At 41.8% G+C, this 18,073-nt stretch overlaps 1 protein-coding gene across 3 annotated transcripts in view; it reads left to right on the top strand.

Moving 5' to 3' along the window:
• FGD5 (FYVE, RhoGEF and PH domain containing 5) overlaps positions 1 to 18,073 on the top strand; it is a 152,110-nt gene that overhangs the window by 80,949 nt on the left and 53,088 nt on the right. For all 3 annotated transcript variants that reach the window (XM_084633330.1, XM_084633329.1, XM_084633331.1), the window contains one exon: positions 5 to 35. In XM_084633330.1, coding sequence (XP_084489456.1) covers positions 5 to 35 — 31 coding nt within the window. The remainder of the gene's footprint in view (positions 1 to 4; positions 36 to 18,073) is intronic.

The following is an 18,073-nucleotide window of genomic DNA, read 5'->3' as shown; positions in this document are numbered from 1 at the left end:
GCAGATATGTGGAGATGCTCCGGCTGTTACGTGCAGTAAGTAAATCATTTTAATTGTTGAACCTAATTGCCCTCTTACTTAGCTGTAATTTAGGAGACAGAAAAAGCATTGAAGAGGCTGAGGTGAATTCTGTTAGGAGTGGCTTACAGTGGGGAGGTGCTTGCTGAGGCATTGCAAAGAAATCTGTCTTCTGATAAACTACTCTTTCTGTGTGTGCCAAAAATCTGGAGTTTCTCATCCATAAGAAAGAACTACGGGCAACAAACCTCACCAGGCTTTTATTTGTGGAGAGTATTTTTCTTTAGAAAATAACATTTCATAGGTAGAAGAGAGAAGAAGAGTGAGTCAGAGAAGGAGATCGTGATTGAGATAGAGAGATGAGAATTCTATCTTAGGGAAAAGCAGTGTAGGTGAAGAAGACTTGCAGAGGGTCCATGTGAACTTGTTTGAGTGGATTCATTTTGCTCCCATTAAGTTGTGCTTTCTGTTTGGGGTACAGCCAATCATGCCATGGGCATGGCTAGGCCCACACCAAGCCAGAGACAGCTAGTGGAGAGCAGGCTGGGTGGGCAGTGCAGGGGTGAAAGTAACTTAAGGGACTTACCGGTACACAGGGCCGGGGTCCTGATCAAGGGAGGTGGGGGACCTCGGGGGGAAGGGGCGGGGCCTTTAAATCCTGGAGCCCTTTAAATCACCACCGGAGCCCAAGGGCTCCCGCCCGCCGCTGCTACCCCGGGGCTCTGGCGGTGGGGCTCTAGCGGGTATTTAAAGGGCCAGGGGCTTCAGACGCTGCCAGGGCCCAGGGCCGTTTTAAATTGTCAGCCTGGGGAAGCTGCCTCCTGTCGGTACGACCAGCTGTGTACCGACTCTTTCTGGTACACCGTATCAGACTGGCTTATTTTCACCTCTGAGGCAGTGCTTGAGGTTTGCTCACAGAATCATAGAAATTAGGTACAGAAAAGACCTAATAAATCATTCCGTTCATCTCCTGGACAATGCAGGCCTGTTTCCTAGGTCTTCTAATGCTTTGTCCATACTGGTTCTAAGTGTCCCAATCCACATTTCTTCCCTAGAGACTGTGACACAGCTTACTAGATCTCATTCCAAAAGTCTTGCATGGCTGTGATAGCGAAAGAACAGAGCTTACCCACCCCTGCTGAGGAATAAACTCTGTGACAATGCAAAAGATAGTACTGGGGTGTCCTTGGAAGATTCCCCAATCCTTAACAGTGGGGAGCGTCTTTCACAAAGAACAAAATAAGGAAAATAGGAAATCAACAGGGCATTTCTGCCTCCTCCTTGTGCCTCTCTCAGGCCAATTGCCAAAGCTGAAAAGCCTGCCCAAGCTGGGACAGCGGTCTCCAGTATGATGAACACCTTGCAGACAATTGCTTTTTAGCGAACAAACTGGAGATTGCTGAACCTGCCAACTGGTAGCCAGTCATTAAAAGAGACTTCACCAGTTAGTGGAGTCTCTCATGCATTGGACCAGTTGGTAAAAACAGCACCTGCTGCCAGTTTTGTCTACACGGGCGCTCCCACCAGTACTAACCCAGTTCAGCCAAACTGGTGGTAGCACGTTTTTTTATCGAATTCCCTGCCTAGACATGGCTAGTGGGTGTGTAGCCTCCGTGCTACTGCAGCTGGGACTTCCATGAGGAGCTTCATGATCTGGAGGGAACAATTCTGTGAGGTAACCCAAAGGGAAGCTTCCCATTGGCTAAACTGACTGGAATCATGCTAAAGTTCACCTCAACTGGAAGCTAGATAGCACCTAATCTTACAGGGTGTTTGATTCTGGGATTATGTGCAGGTTATAAGAGCATTTACTGCCTGGGAAAACCATTTGGAAAGAACAGGAAATGTCTTTTTTGCTCTCATTTCCAAGCTGACAGCTGTATCCAGGGGATGGGGCCTTTGTTTTATGCCTGTGCTTAGAAGGTTTTAGCTTAGAAACATTCATGTGAGAGAGTATGCGCCACTCCATTCCAGCTGGAAAAAATCCTAAACTGCTGGTAATCCATAATAGAAAGAACTCCCAAAAAATTACAGCTCGTAGACTAGTTACGGGAAAACTCTGCTTTGACACTAATTTTATCTACTTAGCGCCACAAAGTTGGCTTGAAGGTACAAGTGAATGAAAACAAAGAGGGCTTTCCTGGTCTGACCCCAAAATGTAAACCACACACTGCTATCCCTTGGGGGAAGTTGTATAGTTTCCACACAGCCAATGTGTATTGCAGAAACTGCGTAGCATTAGCTGTAGGTTTGTTAGCCAATATTGAAATGCTGTTTTAAGACAGGAGGGAAATCAGCCCAGTTTTCATGATGATTAAGACATATGGCTTAGATCAGCCGGTTAGCCTCATTAGAGCGGGGAAAGAATACCTGTGATAGCTATGTTACTATGTTGGGTGATTCTCTGTGTTCTTGTTAGTCATCAATTTCATGCAGAACAGTTGGTGTTTTGCTTTCAGTGTAAGTGTTTGGGTCCATAACTGAATATTCCACTAAATAATCTTCAGCTAGGGATTTCATTATCTTCCTTGCCATTCATTCATTCCCTCCTGGAGAAAGCAGCATAGTTGTTTCCCTTTGCACTTTATTACATTAATTTTTAAAAATTTAGGGAAACAAAGGAAGAATTTTAAATTTAAAAGGAGAGTTGGGACCATGCCAATCCATTGCATTTGAACACCCCAAACTCTGAAGGACTTCAGATCCATACTTCACAGCTCTTTCTCCCTGCACCCTTTCCATTTCCTTGATGAGCCAAACCTCAGGATCCAAACCACCCCAAACTTTGGTCTTGAACCTTGCAGCTGGGGTTCATCTGTGGGGTACTGAGAAGCTTCTGCTTCAAGTGGGTTTATTTTGTTAGCCATATTTCATTTTAATATTATTACACACAAAAAAAACAATGTTACTAATGTTAAAAGAACATTAAGGTTGCAAAGCCAGACACTCAAAAATTAGAAAATACCACAATTAATATTGGCTGTTCACTCCTCTTCTAACCAGTCACAATTTCTACCTTCCAGGTTCTTCATCCCAGTCAGACGCCATTTTTAAGATAAGGTTCCAGCTGCACAACTTTAGTTAGATCATGTTTCCATTCTGGAAATATACCCCTCCATCTTCCCAAAAATATACAGTGGCTGAAAGAACACAAAGACTCTGGAGGACTGTTGTCCATAAAAATGATCAGCAAGTTTGTTTTTTCAGATTAATCTTGATTGTTTCCATTCATTAACTATCCCACTTCTTGTGAAGAGATAAGGCATAAATGGTTCCTTGGAAATAACATAATGAGAAGGATGAATTCATCAGAAAACTTTCACCTCTTGGTCACTGGTTCAAATCCACCTCAGGTTAGCAGAGATGGAGATCCTTGTGAAATGAATTTGGTGGTCTCATTCCTATCCTTAGTGCACAGGTGCCTACCTCACAAGCAAACTTCATCACACGTGGCAGCAACTGGTACCCTTGCTGGCTACCGCATCACAGTGGCACTCAATATGCTGTGACTGCTGCTTGTTATACTAAATGTGATCATGTCATTATTACCGAGTCTTCTCTCACTGCCATTCATTTGTTGTATCCACCTATTGCCCCTCATCATATGCTGAAATTGTAAGCTCTTTGGAGAAGGGATTGTCTTTTTTATTGCATGTGTGTGCTGTCCTCAGTCCAATGGGTCCTTGACCCCAGATTGGAGCTTTGAGATGCTATTTTACTAAAAATAAATAATAATAATTAATAAAGAGGTCGCTTTGTGCATTTGCATAGTATTGGGGGTGAGTAATACAAAATATTACTCCTCTTTGCACCCCAGGTTGATGTAAGTACCACATTGTATCACTGAAACTGGCACAAATACCCCATTGTGCACCCCAAACTCCCACAAATGTCCCAAGAAAAGCAGTCGCTCCTTATCCACAACAAAAGTGGCATTGAGAGTGCCCCCGGGAAAACTGAGCTTGGACAAACTATTATTTCTGGTTTATTATCATCTCTCTCAACAAAACCTTTTGAAAGTGCTATTTTTAATGTCTCATCTTCTTTTACAAATCCACATCTCAATAATGAAGACTGAGAACTAAACCACACCCTGACTGGTTTTGGGGGTGGGGGGGAAGTCTTTTCTTAAGACAGCCGCAGGAGCTGCATTTTCCATCAATCTGTTTGGCCTTTCTGCAGAGACTTTAATAGTTTGATTGATTGCCAAAATGATGACATTTCCATACACCCACTCTGCTATTGAGCTGAAAGAGTGGAAACATTGTGTTAACTCAGAAACTCTGTATCAGTTGGAGTGGTAGTTGTGATAATAATCTGGAGGGTTAGATGTTATTTGCCGTACTCTAAGGGTATGTTATTTGCCGTTCTCTGGGGTATGTTCTTTACAGGACTCAGACCAGGTGAACAAATCAGGCAGTCTGGACCTTGCAAAGATTCCCCAAACTCTTGGTAATGGGGCAGTCTTTCCCAGCATCTGTTCTGGCTTCCTCATGCCTTCCAGGGTTGCTTCTCCCTCACTTTTCATTTTTTTAAATTTAGGCCATAATTAGCCTCAATCCATCCTTCACTCCAATGTGTGTGCATAATTCCCATTGAAATTATCATCACTTATCTCTTCAAGTCAAGGAGTGAATGAAATTATCCCAAGAGATTTGTCTGCACTGAAAAACTGACACCCTAAATTTCCCAAAGTTTAAGGAGATCTGATCTTCTATTCTGGTTCAGGTTCTTTTCATAAAGATGGGCCAGAACTTCTATGCTCATATTAGGATCCAAATATGAGTTTCATCAACATTCAAGGTGGTTTGGGTCTTCTGTTGCAGTTTGGACTCACCTCTAATTTTAACATGTGACCAAGGTTTGCTAAAGGCATCCCTCCATCTTACACAAAGAATTTCTCCCTGGGTAGCAAGGAGTTGCACAGCATGGAGCAGATTGCACAAAGGGCAGTGTACTAATAGACGCAAAATATACCAGGCTCTGCACAAGCTGGGAACCCAGACTTGGGCTGGACTCCATAGCTTCTCCAAGGCTATTAACAGAGAAGTAACATTGAGGAAACAACTGAGCGCAAAAATATATCAATATGCTCTCGCTGTTTACTTGAAAATGTAGCATACCTGAGTTTTCAAGATCTAAATATGGCTTACCTTAAAAGTTCGTCTTGCTGATTGAGTTTAATTTCCAGAACTCCTCTGAGGTAGCACTATCTCACCAACATTCTTTCATGCACAAGAAAATAAGCGGCACCTGATTTAATTCCTTGATACAAACAGAGCTATGACTGTACATTATCAAATATAGCATGCAGTGCACTATATCTATTCAGGTTTCAGAGTAGCAGCCGTGTTAGTCTGTATCCGCAAAAAGAAAAGGAGGACTTGTGGCACCCTAGAGACTAACAAATTTATTTGAGCATAAGCTTTCGTGAGCTATAGCTCACTTCATCAATTCAGTACTATTTAGATGGACATCATGTAAAGACCTAAACAGGCATGCTAGATAACATAGCATGCAATCTTCCCTCTACTCTCAGCACACTATTACGTTGGGACCAACTCTTACAGAAAGTAACCTTTTTGGCCCTAAAGCCTTGATAGACCAAAGATATCTTAATCACTACTTAAATGGAAAAGGCTGGAAGAGATCATCTGGTGAGTGATTGGCTGAGGCATATTTTTGTTTCTGCTGTGGATTCCTTGGGTACTGTTCAAAGTTTGGTTGGACCAATCAAGTGATTATTTTCCCAATGAAATGCTTTAGTGAATGGAGAAGCCTGGCCAAAGGAAGAGCTTGTTTGGCTGATACACTGTCTGAAACGCTTGACAAAAGCCTAAAAACAAATTGTGTCAGAGAACAATAGCCCATCTTCAATTTCGTTAGGCTGAATTTATTTTCTTTCTTTATTTATTCATTGTTCTCTTCATCTGCAGTGGGAAAATAGCTCTGCATGCACTAGAGGGATTTTACAGTGTGAACCCTGAGCCAAAATGGCTGTCAGACCATTCTGTACATCTCTTAAAAGGAAAAAAAATCACGCTTGGCGTCGGGTCAAGTTCCTTGTAACAAGCCCTATTGATACAGTATTCAAAATGTGCACACTACAGTTTGCCAGTTCTTAAACTCATTTGCAGTGTTTTGGATTTGTTTGTGTGTGTGTGTTCGTGCTGAGGTCAGGGTCCCTGACCTAGATTGTACCCAGCAATAGCAGGATAAGAGACTAATTGTGTCTGCCGCGATAGTTAGAATTTCCTGCCGTTCATCTGGCATTGTTTCTGCTGGGCTCAGTAATGAGAAATTTGGGAAGATCACTGTTCAGTGTAGTGCGTGGGCCACTCACTCTGCCACCGTAGAGGTGCCACTTTTTAATTAGAGGTGCCATTTCCTCTTTCAAGACCAGGAGAGAGGTTGAAGGTGATAATGAGGATGCCCCAAAGAGCAACACGCAAGGCAAACATGGCTCACAAAATATTAAAAGGCATAGCTCCTTCAGCTTTAATATGGAGGTGCAGAAATCAAAGACTACAGGTCCCCCTAGAATATAATGCTGGGACAGTCGGAGAAGACTGGAGCATTGCATCCTGGGGCATGTAGTCTCTATGGGCCACTCCACCATATCAGAGGAGAGGGTGGCTCTAGAAGTCTGCTCCATTTTATGCAAATTGTTATGTTCAATGAAGACTTTGTACTCCCCTACAATTCTACTCCCCCACCATCTCTCATACTTCCCCAATGGGCTGACACTACTGGCCTCCCGGTACTGGTATATATCATGTAGATTATCAGTTTGGTTTTTTTAGACAATGAAAACTCTACATAGACACACAAGGCAATTTCCATTAATATGTAGGTCTTTATCAACTGAAAAGTGTAGAAGTCTGAGAACTGGACAGGTGTTTTGCTGTGATAAGGATAAACACTCTGTGTACAGACATAATTTCTCCAGCTGAAATATTAATGTCTCCACCTGGGAACAGAGTCCTGAAAAACAGCTGAGGTTTTTCATTAATATATCCGGTCAGTTCATTCCCATCCCACAGTTTCTCTGTTATTGTTATTTTTTTTAAGTTTCCTTCTTTATTTGAAAGCTCACAAATCTCATCCTAAACCAAAATAGTCCTTGAGACTTGTTGAAATGCTCTAGGTGAAATTCTACTGGGCTTGCTTCCGTTAGAATGTTTTCTGGCCATTATGGCTTATAGGGTCAGATCTTCAGCTATTGTATATCAGCATAGCTTCATTTTAATAGATATAAATAAAACTGTGTCCATTTACACCAGCTAAAGATCTGGTGTCATCTGATTCATGCAGTTCCCTTGAAGTAAATGGGCTACACTGATTTACCCCAGCTGAGGGAGGATTTTAAGCCAAGATGTGTCATTACTTAAAGTACTGTTCTACTCCAAAAAGTGATTGCAAAAATGGCATTGTGGCCATGTTTATTTTCTCTCAATACCTCCACATCAGATATGCTCTATTGATAAGTAAGAAGATGTGTTTTTCCTCATTGCCAGCACCACAAACACATTCTGCGATCTGAAAGTCAAGTTGTTGTTTTTTCCTGGTTTGTCCATCACCACCAGTGATAAGATTCCACAGGCCACATTCTACCCTCAGTTACACTCATCATGGCAAGGATCATGACTTCCATTATGACTGAATAGTACCTTGTACACTGTGGGCTCTTCCAGAAGAAATAATAATAATAATAATATGATGATGATGCTTTAACTGATTGCTTATAGGTTATAACCTATTTAGGAAGGATAAAGTGGGCAAAAGGGGAGGGGGAGTGGCACTCTATGTCAAAAATGGCATTACCTGTTTCCGAGTCACTGATAACTCGGAAGAAAATTATTTTGAGTGCTTATGGATCAATGTCCTAACAGATAAAGCACAAAATGGGGTAATAGCTGGTGTCTGCTACAGACCACAAAATCACAGTAGGGAACAGGATCTTTACACACCTATCTGAAATGTGTAGGGGAAAAAAGCTGCGTAATCAAGAGGGACTTATAAACCAAATCAACCGGGAGGAAAAATTAATCATAAAAATGTGAATGATAATTGGGAATTATTTAAGAACACCAAACACTTGCTAGATGCCGAAAAAGCCACAATCCCACAATTGAGGAAGAAGGATGTATTGGTTAAAAAAAGACTTGCTTTAGAGGGGAAGTGAAGGCAGCTATAAAAAATTATAGAGAAGGGTATAATACAATCCAATGGCTGGAAGTAGAAGCTAGAAAAATTCAGACTGGAAATAAGGCATACATTTTTAAGTTAGAATAGTTAACCACTGGAACCATTTACCAAGGGTCATGGTGGATTCTCCATCACTGGCAATTTTAAAAACTATATCATATGTTTTTCTAAAAGATCTGCTCTAGGAATGATTCTAGGGAAGTTCTAAGGCCTGTGTTATATGGGCAATCAGTCTAGATGATCACAATGGTTCTTCTGGCCATGGAATCTATGAATCTATTAATCAGTCTCTGCCTAACTTTGGGAGTGAAGATGTAAAATCACTTTTGTTTTTTGCTTCATCTTCAGGCTCTTTCTTTTTCTCTCTCTCCACTTTCGTCCACCCAACTTTCTTTCTAATCTAACCCAATTTATTCTGTCTATGCATGAGACAAGCAGACAGGTATCAGGAATCCTATGCAAAATTGCTCTATACTGTATTATTTTTAAGTAGAAATGAGAAATTAGGGCAGAACACATTCCCACTAATGCCAAAGTAGCTGTTCAAGTTTACTTGAGAATCTACTAGTATCTCCACATAGTTTTGCCTGCTGGGCACTTGCCTTGCCTGAAGTTGTTGCTTAGTGCAATGGAGAAAACAACTTAGCCTGATCTGATTGAGGTCATGCAAGGTTAAACATTCTAAGGCCTATGGGGCTGGAAGGAACAAACCTGAGGAGAAAAAAAGCATCACAAAAATGTATGAGCTGCATGAAACTTGCAAATTGACCTTTGACACTTACATGGAATCGCTGCACCTGACTGTTTACAGCCGGACAAGGAAGCAGACTTACTGTATTATTGGAGGGAATCTCCTCCCAACCAATGCGTGGATTTGATGTGCACACATGCTAAGTGAACAAACGATGGGGCATTGTAGAAAAGCAAATGGGGGCAGGGTGGGACAGCAAAGAAAAAGTTTCTTCCAATCTTTAATGCTTTCACTATATTGGACATAAAAAAGCCATGTGGCCAGGATAAAGAAATGGCATCTAGAAGATATCAGAATCACAGCTTCTACTACTAACACTAATAATTATTAATAATAATACATTGCATATCTAGACGACCTTTTCATATGCAGAGCTCAGATAACTTTGTATATAAAGAGAGTCAACTTTTGATACTCTTCCTCTCCCTGAGTTGTACCTTTTCTCACAAATCATCCCACTGAAGTCAGTGGGACTACTCAAGGTATAAAGTGCTACTCAGTGTGAGTAAGGATGTAAGAAGCAGGCTCCAACTCCTTAAGCTTCACAACAGATTTGTTGGAGAGGTAAAGAACACAGAGAACACCTCTCCTGCCACGGAAATGCAGCTTTCTTTAGGGTGGAACACATAGTATTTGTTCACAGGGCACAGCAACACTACACAATGGTCTGACAAGTTGTGAAGGAGAACAGACTATCCCTTGGAAAATGCAAGGGGAATTTAGTGAGGCAGAATAGAACTACCTGAATAGGAACATAGCCAGCACATGACGGTTGACTAGTCTGATGGAAAGAGTCATGGAATCTGTAATGGCCACAGGTGGTCAGCCTCATCTGCCACATGCCACCCCTTGCAGAGTGTCCCTTAACATTGTGCTGGATATTGGTTCAGTGTAAAGAGGGGACTTAAACCTGAACACCAGATCTGAACACCCCAGATCATTAGGGTGTTTGAAATCCAAACACACTTCTGGCTCTGGATCAGAATTTTAACTCTGGAGCCAGTATTCACTTCAATGCTTACTCAGAGAGAAGAGTGCCATATACTGACATCCCAGCACCACTTACTATGAACATTCGTCTCACTGTCTATGTCTACATAGCAATTAAACACCTGTGGCTGGCCTGTGTCAGCTGACTTGGGCTCGCTGGGATTGGGCTGTGGGGCTGTAAAATTGCTGTGTAGATGTTTTGGTTCAGGCTGCAATCTGAGCTCTGGGACCCAGCAAGTGGGCAGGGTCCCAAAGCCCATGTTCCAGCCTGAGCCCAACAGTCTACACAGCAATATTACAGCCCCGCAGCCCAAGCCCTGTGAGCCTATGTCAGCTGACACAGGCCAGCCGCAGGTGTTTAATTGCTGTGTAGACATAGCTTTAGTCTCTCTGAGCTCCATGACTTTCACAAGATCCAAGTTATATGCAGTTTCCAGTGGCAGTCGAGGCTCAGAGATTCTCTTGGGTGCTGTCCTTAGGCAAATATCTCATGACAAGTAGCCGTGTGCACAGATGAAAAAGCAAAACATTCTCTTTGCTTTAATGATAGTTGTGAACATCTGTGTGCCTCCTTTTCCTCAATTTCCAAATCTATACAACTTAGTTTTCTAGGGCTTCCAGCTGTGTAGTATCTGAGCAATGCTGGAGGTAAGAACACCATATCCAAAGGGAGATGGGAGATTTAGTTCATGAATGTTTGTCAAGTACTTCGAGAGCCTCACGTAGAAGGTGCGATATGTGCATTATGTTTTTATATATACACTTGTTTGTGTACACCAAAAATTAATACAAGACTTATGTTTCAATAATTTAGTCTTTTAAACCCTTGCGCCTACCCTGTTATAAGTGAATGTGGGTCACCTATCCAGTTTGTCAACTTACATGCATACGCAAACACTAGAGCAGATTTTACAATGTAGTGTAGTACTGTGCGCCCACGTATCAGAGTGCAAGACTGAGTCCTTTTGGGGATCGATTGCTATGAGCAGAGGCTGAAATGGAATGGTTTTGGTTCATGCCTCTGTTTTAAGGAAATTTTGATCCAGCAGGAAATTATATGGACTCAGTGTTTGGTACCTTCTATGTTTGGCTGGGTTGTTCAGATAATGAATTTGGAGACCTTCAGGTGCCATAATGGATTGGAGTTGGACTGCACAAGAATTTTACCTTTGATTAATGGCTTCCCAGGCACTCAGCACTTTCAGCAATGGCATAATAGCAATAAACATCCATTTCCAAAAAATTACTATTATATTTCAGGATTTGATACTAATTATTGTGAGGCTGGCTATCCAGGCAATTGGAATTCAATAATTTCTCAGAGAGTTAATTATAATCACAAGGCTGGGCAATTAATGATTAATTAAATTTGCTGACATTGAGTGGAAAAGAGGTGCTAGTCTTTTCATTCCTTTATGGTATAAAATGGGCAGTTATTTGTTCTGTGGATGTTCATTTGGAATGGGTGGCAACTCCTTAACATTCTAATCAGTTACTTAAGCAGATTTGGGGTGAACTTGCTACAGCTGCTAAACTTCTCTTTTCTAAACCCTGAGTTAATTGCAATGACTGAGGAACTTCAAAATGATTAGTAGATTCATTTCAATTAGGACAGGCACCCAGAAGGGGGATTGGTTGCTACAAAGAATGGGAAAAAAGAATATGAAAGTCTTCCACCTCTGTATGAACAGTTTAAATTCAGCTGGGGTCTTCATTGTCTGAAATTGTAACCAGCTGAGCATGTTTAAACGAGGAAAACTTGGACCTGTAATGGGATAGCCATGATGGAGGCATCGGTGGTGGAGTGATGTAGATATGGCACAGACTTGACAACTAGAACTGGACAATTTTTGAAATTTTGAAGGAAAAATGCGATTAAATTCTTTATGAAAATTTTCATGAGACTTGCATCCTGTTTGGGGCCAGCCATAGAGTTGATCAAAACATTTCAAAATTCAGAAATATAGGTGGAAATGTTCATGATTTTTGGTCCTCTTTTTTTACCAACTGTAGTAACACAGTGATAAAAACACTTGCCCCCGTCTACGCTACAGCTTCTACCATTCGTCCGCCAGTGGAGAATTACAGATCCAAATGTTCCCAGTGTAGATACAGCTTCTGAGCACCTTTTGGTGGTTTAAATTAAATAAGTCCCATTCTGGTTCCCAGTGAACTAGCATGTTCACCACACCTGGCACTAATTGGCTGTTGCAAAAGAGAATCCAAAGAATGAATGGACCATCTTCACTCTTACCCATAGTCAGTTCTTCCAGGTAAGGTGGAGGATTACATTAGGACATAGGACTGGAAAAGACCTCCTGGATCACTGAGTTCAGTCCCCTGCTATCACAGACAATCCCATCATATAGTTCTGTTCATAAGCTTATCAAGTTGCATCCTTAAATTAGTTAGGTTGTTTGCCCTCACTGCTCCTATTGGGAGGCTGTTCCAGAACCTCACTCCTCTGAGGGTTAGAAACCTTCAACTAATCTCCAGCCTAAATTTATTCATGGCCACTTTATACCCATTTTTTCTTGGACCAGTGTTGTCCTTTAGCTCAGAATAGCTCTTTTCCCCAGCTCTGTCTCTGTCTGTGCTGTGCTTGTTCTGCAGATAGAGACAGCAGTTCAGACCCCAGTACTGTTAACCTAGCACCTTTCACCAGCACTAAAATCACATCTACATAGCCCTCAGCTGGGGTAAATCCAGATAGCACACTGAAGTCAATGGAGCTACCATGATTTACATGAGCTGAAGGGCTGGCCTTCACAATTATTGGAGATGCGGCCCAAGGTAAAATTTGGATCCACGTTGGAACAGCCTCAGAGTTCGTGGGTATTTGTACCTGTCGGTTACCAGATTTCATGGAGGTTTGTACTTCCAAGCCTATTTCTAACACTTAGGTGAACTATCCAGACCTCTTGGATGGGCAAAGTTAAGCTGTCTCAGGACAGATTCTTGGCAGCATCTCAGCAATTCTCATTACCGGCAAGCTGTGAAATTAAAAATGGAAAGGGAATGAAAAAAAAAAATTTTTTTCAATCCCTAAAAGTTTGACATGTTGGAAGGCTCCTAGATCATGTCTACTAGATCTAGTGGGAGAAGATTCTTAGCTTCTCCAAACTGATCTACTCATCCTTGTTCATGGCTGGATGTAAGAAGCAGTGCATCATTGAACGAGATATATGGCCGTAGCGGTTTCTTTTTATTGAGCCTTTGCTTCCTTTCTCAGCACATTCAACCACACTACACACAGTGCGGCAGGAGGCCAGGAAATTGTCTCTGAGTGGAAAAAACTTGCTACCATTTCTATTAACTCACCCAGCAGAATCAGCTTCCCATGGAGTGTTAAAACAACTGCATTTTTTCCCGTCGGATGAATAAGCTGATGTGGGCAGACAGTGTATGTGGTTAATAGATCATTTTAAAAAAAAAAAGGGAAGGTTGTTTTTAATAATAACTTGCGGTTTTCACAGTAGTGTGTGAAGAAATACAGTCACAGCATGGGGTCACCCAGACCATTAGGATACTGAATCTGTCTGTCTCAAGCCAGAGAGTTCAGGCTAAAGCAGAATTCAGCTTGTTTGAACCTGTTGGAATAGTGACCCCTGATACTCTTTGGTCTTTTGGCTAAAGCCCTGGACTAGGAGAATGCAGACTTGGGTTCTATTTTGAGCTCTACTATGACTTGTTGTGTAATCCCGGGCAAGTCACTTACACTTCTCAGGGCTTTAATTCTATCAATGGGGTTGTGCTCACTTGATCCTTGGTCTCCTCATGTGCAGAGTCAACAGAATCCTCACTGGAATACTTCATGCTTTAAAAGGTTCTTCCTGCGTATTCTATACGTCACTGTCAGGATAGAGTGGAGCAGAGTCTTCATATCGGGTGCAAACATTCACCCTGAGCTAGATTTAGCAGCTAAATCCCAGTATATTTTTAATAGCAAATTTGAAAACAAATAGAACTGTGGCTGTTTTTTCAGGACCTCTAAAAGAGTTGCAATCAAATAATTACATAAGACACCAGACCCTTTTTAATGGGATGCACTAGGGCAGTGGTTCCTAAACTTGTTCCGCAGCTTGTGCAGGGAAAAGACCTACCACGTCCGCAGGTTCGGCCGATTGCAGCTCCCACTGGTCGCAGTTCGCTGCTCCAGGTCAATGGGAGCTGCTGGAAGTGGCGTGGGCCGAGGGACATACTGGCCGCCGCTTCCAGCAGCCCCTGGAGCAGCGAACCGCAGCCAGTGGGAGCCACAATTGGCTGAACCTGCAGACGCGGCAGGTAAACAAACCGGCCCAGCCCGCCAGCGGCTTTCCCTGCACAAGCGGCGGAACAAGTTTGGGAACCACTGCACTAGGGGATATAGATTAACCTTTATCTGTAAACTGTTAAAACATAAGTGATGTTATATGCTACATCTGCACAAGGGCTTTGATGGCCTTACGAGATGCATGCACTAAACTTCCTCTTTGGGGGCTTGAGTTCAAAACCTAAACTTAGATTAGCATTGAAATTAAGTTCCCATCCCCTGTGCACCTTTGTCTCCACTGCCATATCAGTACACTATAACTTAACACACTTCTCAGACCCTACAGAAAATCTGATCAGGACCATTCAGACAGGGTGGCTCAGGTTGAGAAGATTCGGGTGCTTTAGCGCAGCCTTATAAAGAAGCCCACACTAATGGGGTCCCTGCTCTTTTTGATGCATTCATGTTAGTGCTAATTGTGCATTGATGGAGCCTAAGTATTTGTACCTAATATTTTCAGTCCTCCACTGTCATTAGTTTCCAGTGCACAAAATGTGCCTCCACCCTAAACCTGAAATATTGACTTCTATGGGTGAGAAGTTAATTCATTCTCTATGGCCCATTTAATCCATGGCTTCTCTGCTGAGACTTCCAACCAGATTAGCCCATGAGCGCCACTTGGGGTGACAGCTTTTGCTATGTGGACACAACTCAGCTTTTAAAAGTCACCACTGAAGTAGTCTTAGTCCAGTTCCCTGGGGACAGATATCCACATCACAAAAACCAGATTGGCTCTGATTGGCAATTCCCCATTGGCTCTGATTGGCAACACTGCACTCAGCAGAGAAACTAAGTGGACCATGGAGGCTAAACTCCCCTCTTGTTTCTAGAGGTGGTTGCTATGGTCAGATAAGAGGCACGTTCATGAGGCAGTGTGTGAGGAAGCTACCTCTGCTGATACCTATTCTGTAGACACTGAGTTTCAGTGACCAGGGCAACCAATCTGGTGTCTCATGATTCTAAGCCTCCCTGGGATCTCTCACACAGCAGTAGACCCGCCTGCCAACCCCACCTGGTAGGTGACAGCACATCATCAAGGCCTACATAGACACATACACACAGAGAGTAAAATATTTCTACAGATTAAAACAATGCTGGAATGGGAGCAGGAGAGAAGGGGGAGATCATGAGAATCGTAATAAAAGAAACAGGCTATCCTGTGGTCAACTGCATCTTTTTCCAGGATCTGCTTATGTGACTGACCAGGCTATGTCCTTCCTGGTGCTGTCTTCAGACTCCTGCAAGGGTCTGGCTAGCTTTACCTTTAGCAAGAGCTAATGGAGCGCCCCCTTGCTTTATAGTCTCGCACTCAAAAAGCAAAGGAAGGTCAGATAAGGACAGATAATTTTTTTATGAAACAGGAAGTTTTATAATCTCCACACCTGCCACTGCTGCTCTGTGCGTAATCATTGGGAGCTTTCAAACTCTACAATTAATAGGCCTCACTTTCAAGCTGGCTTTGCAATTAATTGTGCTCCCTTTCTCTCTTTCTTTCCCTTTCTCTCTCCTCCCACCTCTCCTTCTGCAATAAAACTCCAGACACTTCCTAGTTTATTAGGATGCAAAGGAAGGATTGGGAAAAGTTCTGAATAACTTTTTAAGTGATTCCGTATGACTCTCCAGCACCTGCCCTCATCACAAGTTGGAATGTGCTTCCAGTTTCCCAAATGCTCATTTATTTTCATAAACCTTGTGGAATCCAGTTATTTCACCTATAAAGATCCCACTGGCGAAAAACAGGAAATTTGACCACAAGAGCCCTACCTGGTCCAGACTAAGGAACACCCAGCTGCCTGGCTCAGACTCATCTCCTAACATCCGTTTCAGGGGAATAAAAAGGAGAATTTATATCCATTAACAGTTCTGCATGATGCTCTCCAGGCATATTTCTGAATTGCCTAATATCCTCTCTGTTCATTCCAATAATGCTTTGTTGTTGCAGTGATACTGAAGAATTAGGTGCTGGAGTGTTATGTGTCACAGCAATACCCCTAGTTTTGTTCTTTAGAATTTTCTTGAGCTAGGATTGCCGCTCTCTAATAATCTGCACTGCTGTATAGGAGACCTGACGTCTAGCCCCTGAGCTGGCAAGACACAACAGTAGCACTAGTTTAGGATAAAGATTCACCCCAATCAACAACAAACTATTCACCTTTTGAGTACAGAATGTGATTTTGCTGCTGTGCATTCTTAGAAGGACACACTGTTCCAATGGAATATCAGCATTTTAGTTCAGAAAGCTCATAACTGGATAGATTATCAGTTCTGAAGCCATTAAGATGGCTTCTGAAGGAAGTTCCATCCAGTCGACCTTGAGCAAAAGAGATAATACACTACATTTTTTCCTGATGTTCCTTGTTTCCACTGAGTCTAGTGGATGAATTTAATCCAATACCACCACCTTTAATTTATATAGTACTTTGCATAACAATGTACTTCCAAAACTATATGCATACACAATGGAATTACTTTCCTACCATGGAAAGGCAGTCACCTCTGATGTTGCGCACCACCCAGCAAAACAACCCAACCCCTCAGGAGAGGTAGTATAGATTATGATGTTTTTGAGACTTCAGGCTGAAAAAAAATGTGGGCTGCAAAGTGGTATTAAAGTAAAGAAAAATTGGGGGAAGCATTAGGGATCTTTAATGGTCCCATGAGAAAATTAGTCACTTCATTAAAACCTTGCCCCAAATGTATCCCTTGTGTAATTACATCATTCTGTAGTTACAGTAGAATGATTGTGGACTGCTCTATTTTCTCTGACTTCCCATACCTTGTTTCGCAGGGTTTCATAAAATAATGATGTTTAGGTGCTTTACCTGCAGTTTCAGCAGTGTTGGTGATTTACCTCCTATTTTTAGTCTGACGTAAATTCTCTAGAAATGGACCCTCCGACTATGCCCGCTGCATTGCCCTGATATATGTGCAGTTAGATTCTTTGGGAATGCAAAAGAGATGAATAGATATCAACAAATTTCTGAATTACAGAAGAAAACAAAGAACAATGGGAATTTGATTTACAATACCAACAAAGAGATAAGAATTACTGTGTAAAAGACCTTTTCGAAGTTCTCCCTGGAAAACTCCCTAGTAAGAGGTTTTATTTTATTTTCTCATCCCACTTAAAATCCTGCTACGCATATATTACATGTCCTGATGAGCTGCATGTTAACTGTATTCTTGTGAATGTAACATATGGGATGCCCCCACCTTTCTTGAAAAATAAGAGCCTCCAGTACAATATATTTCTTTCATCTAATTCATTCTTTTATCTCTTTTCATGTCATGATCGTATTTCAGGCATATATGTATTTTCTATCATGATGTTTGTATTAACTAAAATATGATCAAGCACCCTGATGTCAGTGTTAATTGGGAAGAGTGGATGCCATAATGATATTGTACTAATAGGTACCGTCGTGACGCTGTAGGATTATATTTTCTTCATTTTCTGAACAGACTCTGACCTGGATATATTTTAAAGTCAATTTCTGTATGAAGGTAGCTCTAACTGATTCTGTGCCATATTTTGCAAGAATATAAATTTGTTAGCACCACTGTTTTGACCATCTTTTAATCGGCACACCTACTGTAAATTCCCCCTGCTGTTTCAGTTGGATGTGTGATTCTTCACTTCCAGTGCTAAACTGTTGGATGATTTTGCAGGATGCTGTTAAACAGCTGTCACATACCACACTAGAATGGCTGCTTTTGAGTTCTGGAGAAATTATTCCTATGTGCATATAGTATTTAAATCACATTGAGATTAAAGGTATTTTCCAAATATATTA

Source organism: Lepidochelys olivacea, assembly GCF_965140295.1.
Source record: "Lepidochelys olivacea isolate rLepOli2 genome assembly, chromosome: 7".
NCBI lineage: Eukaryota > Metazoa > Chordata > Testudines > Cheloniidae > Lepidochelys > Lepidochelys olivacea.
Note: the sequence above shows the minus strand (reverse complement) of the source record. Positions and strands in the feature narration are given on the sequence as shown.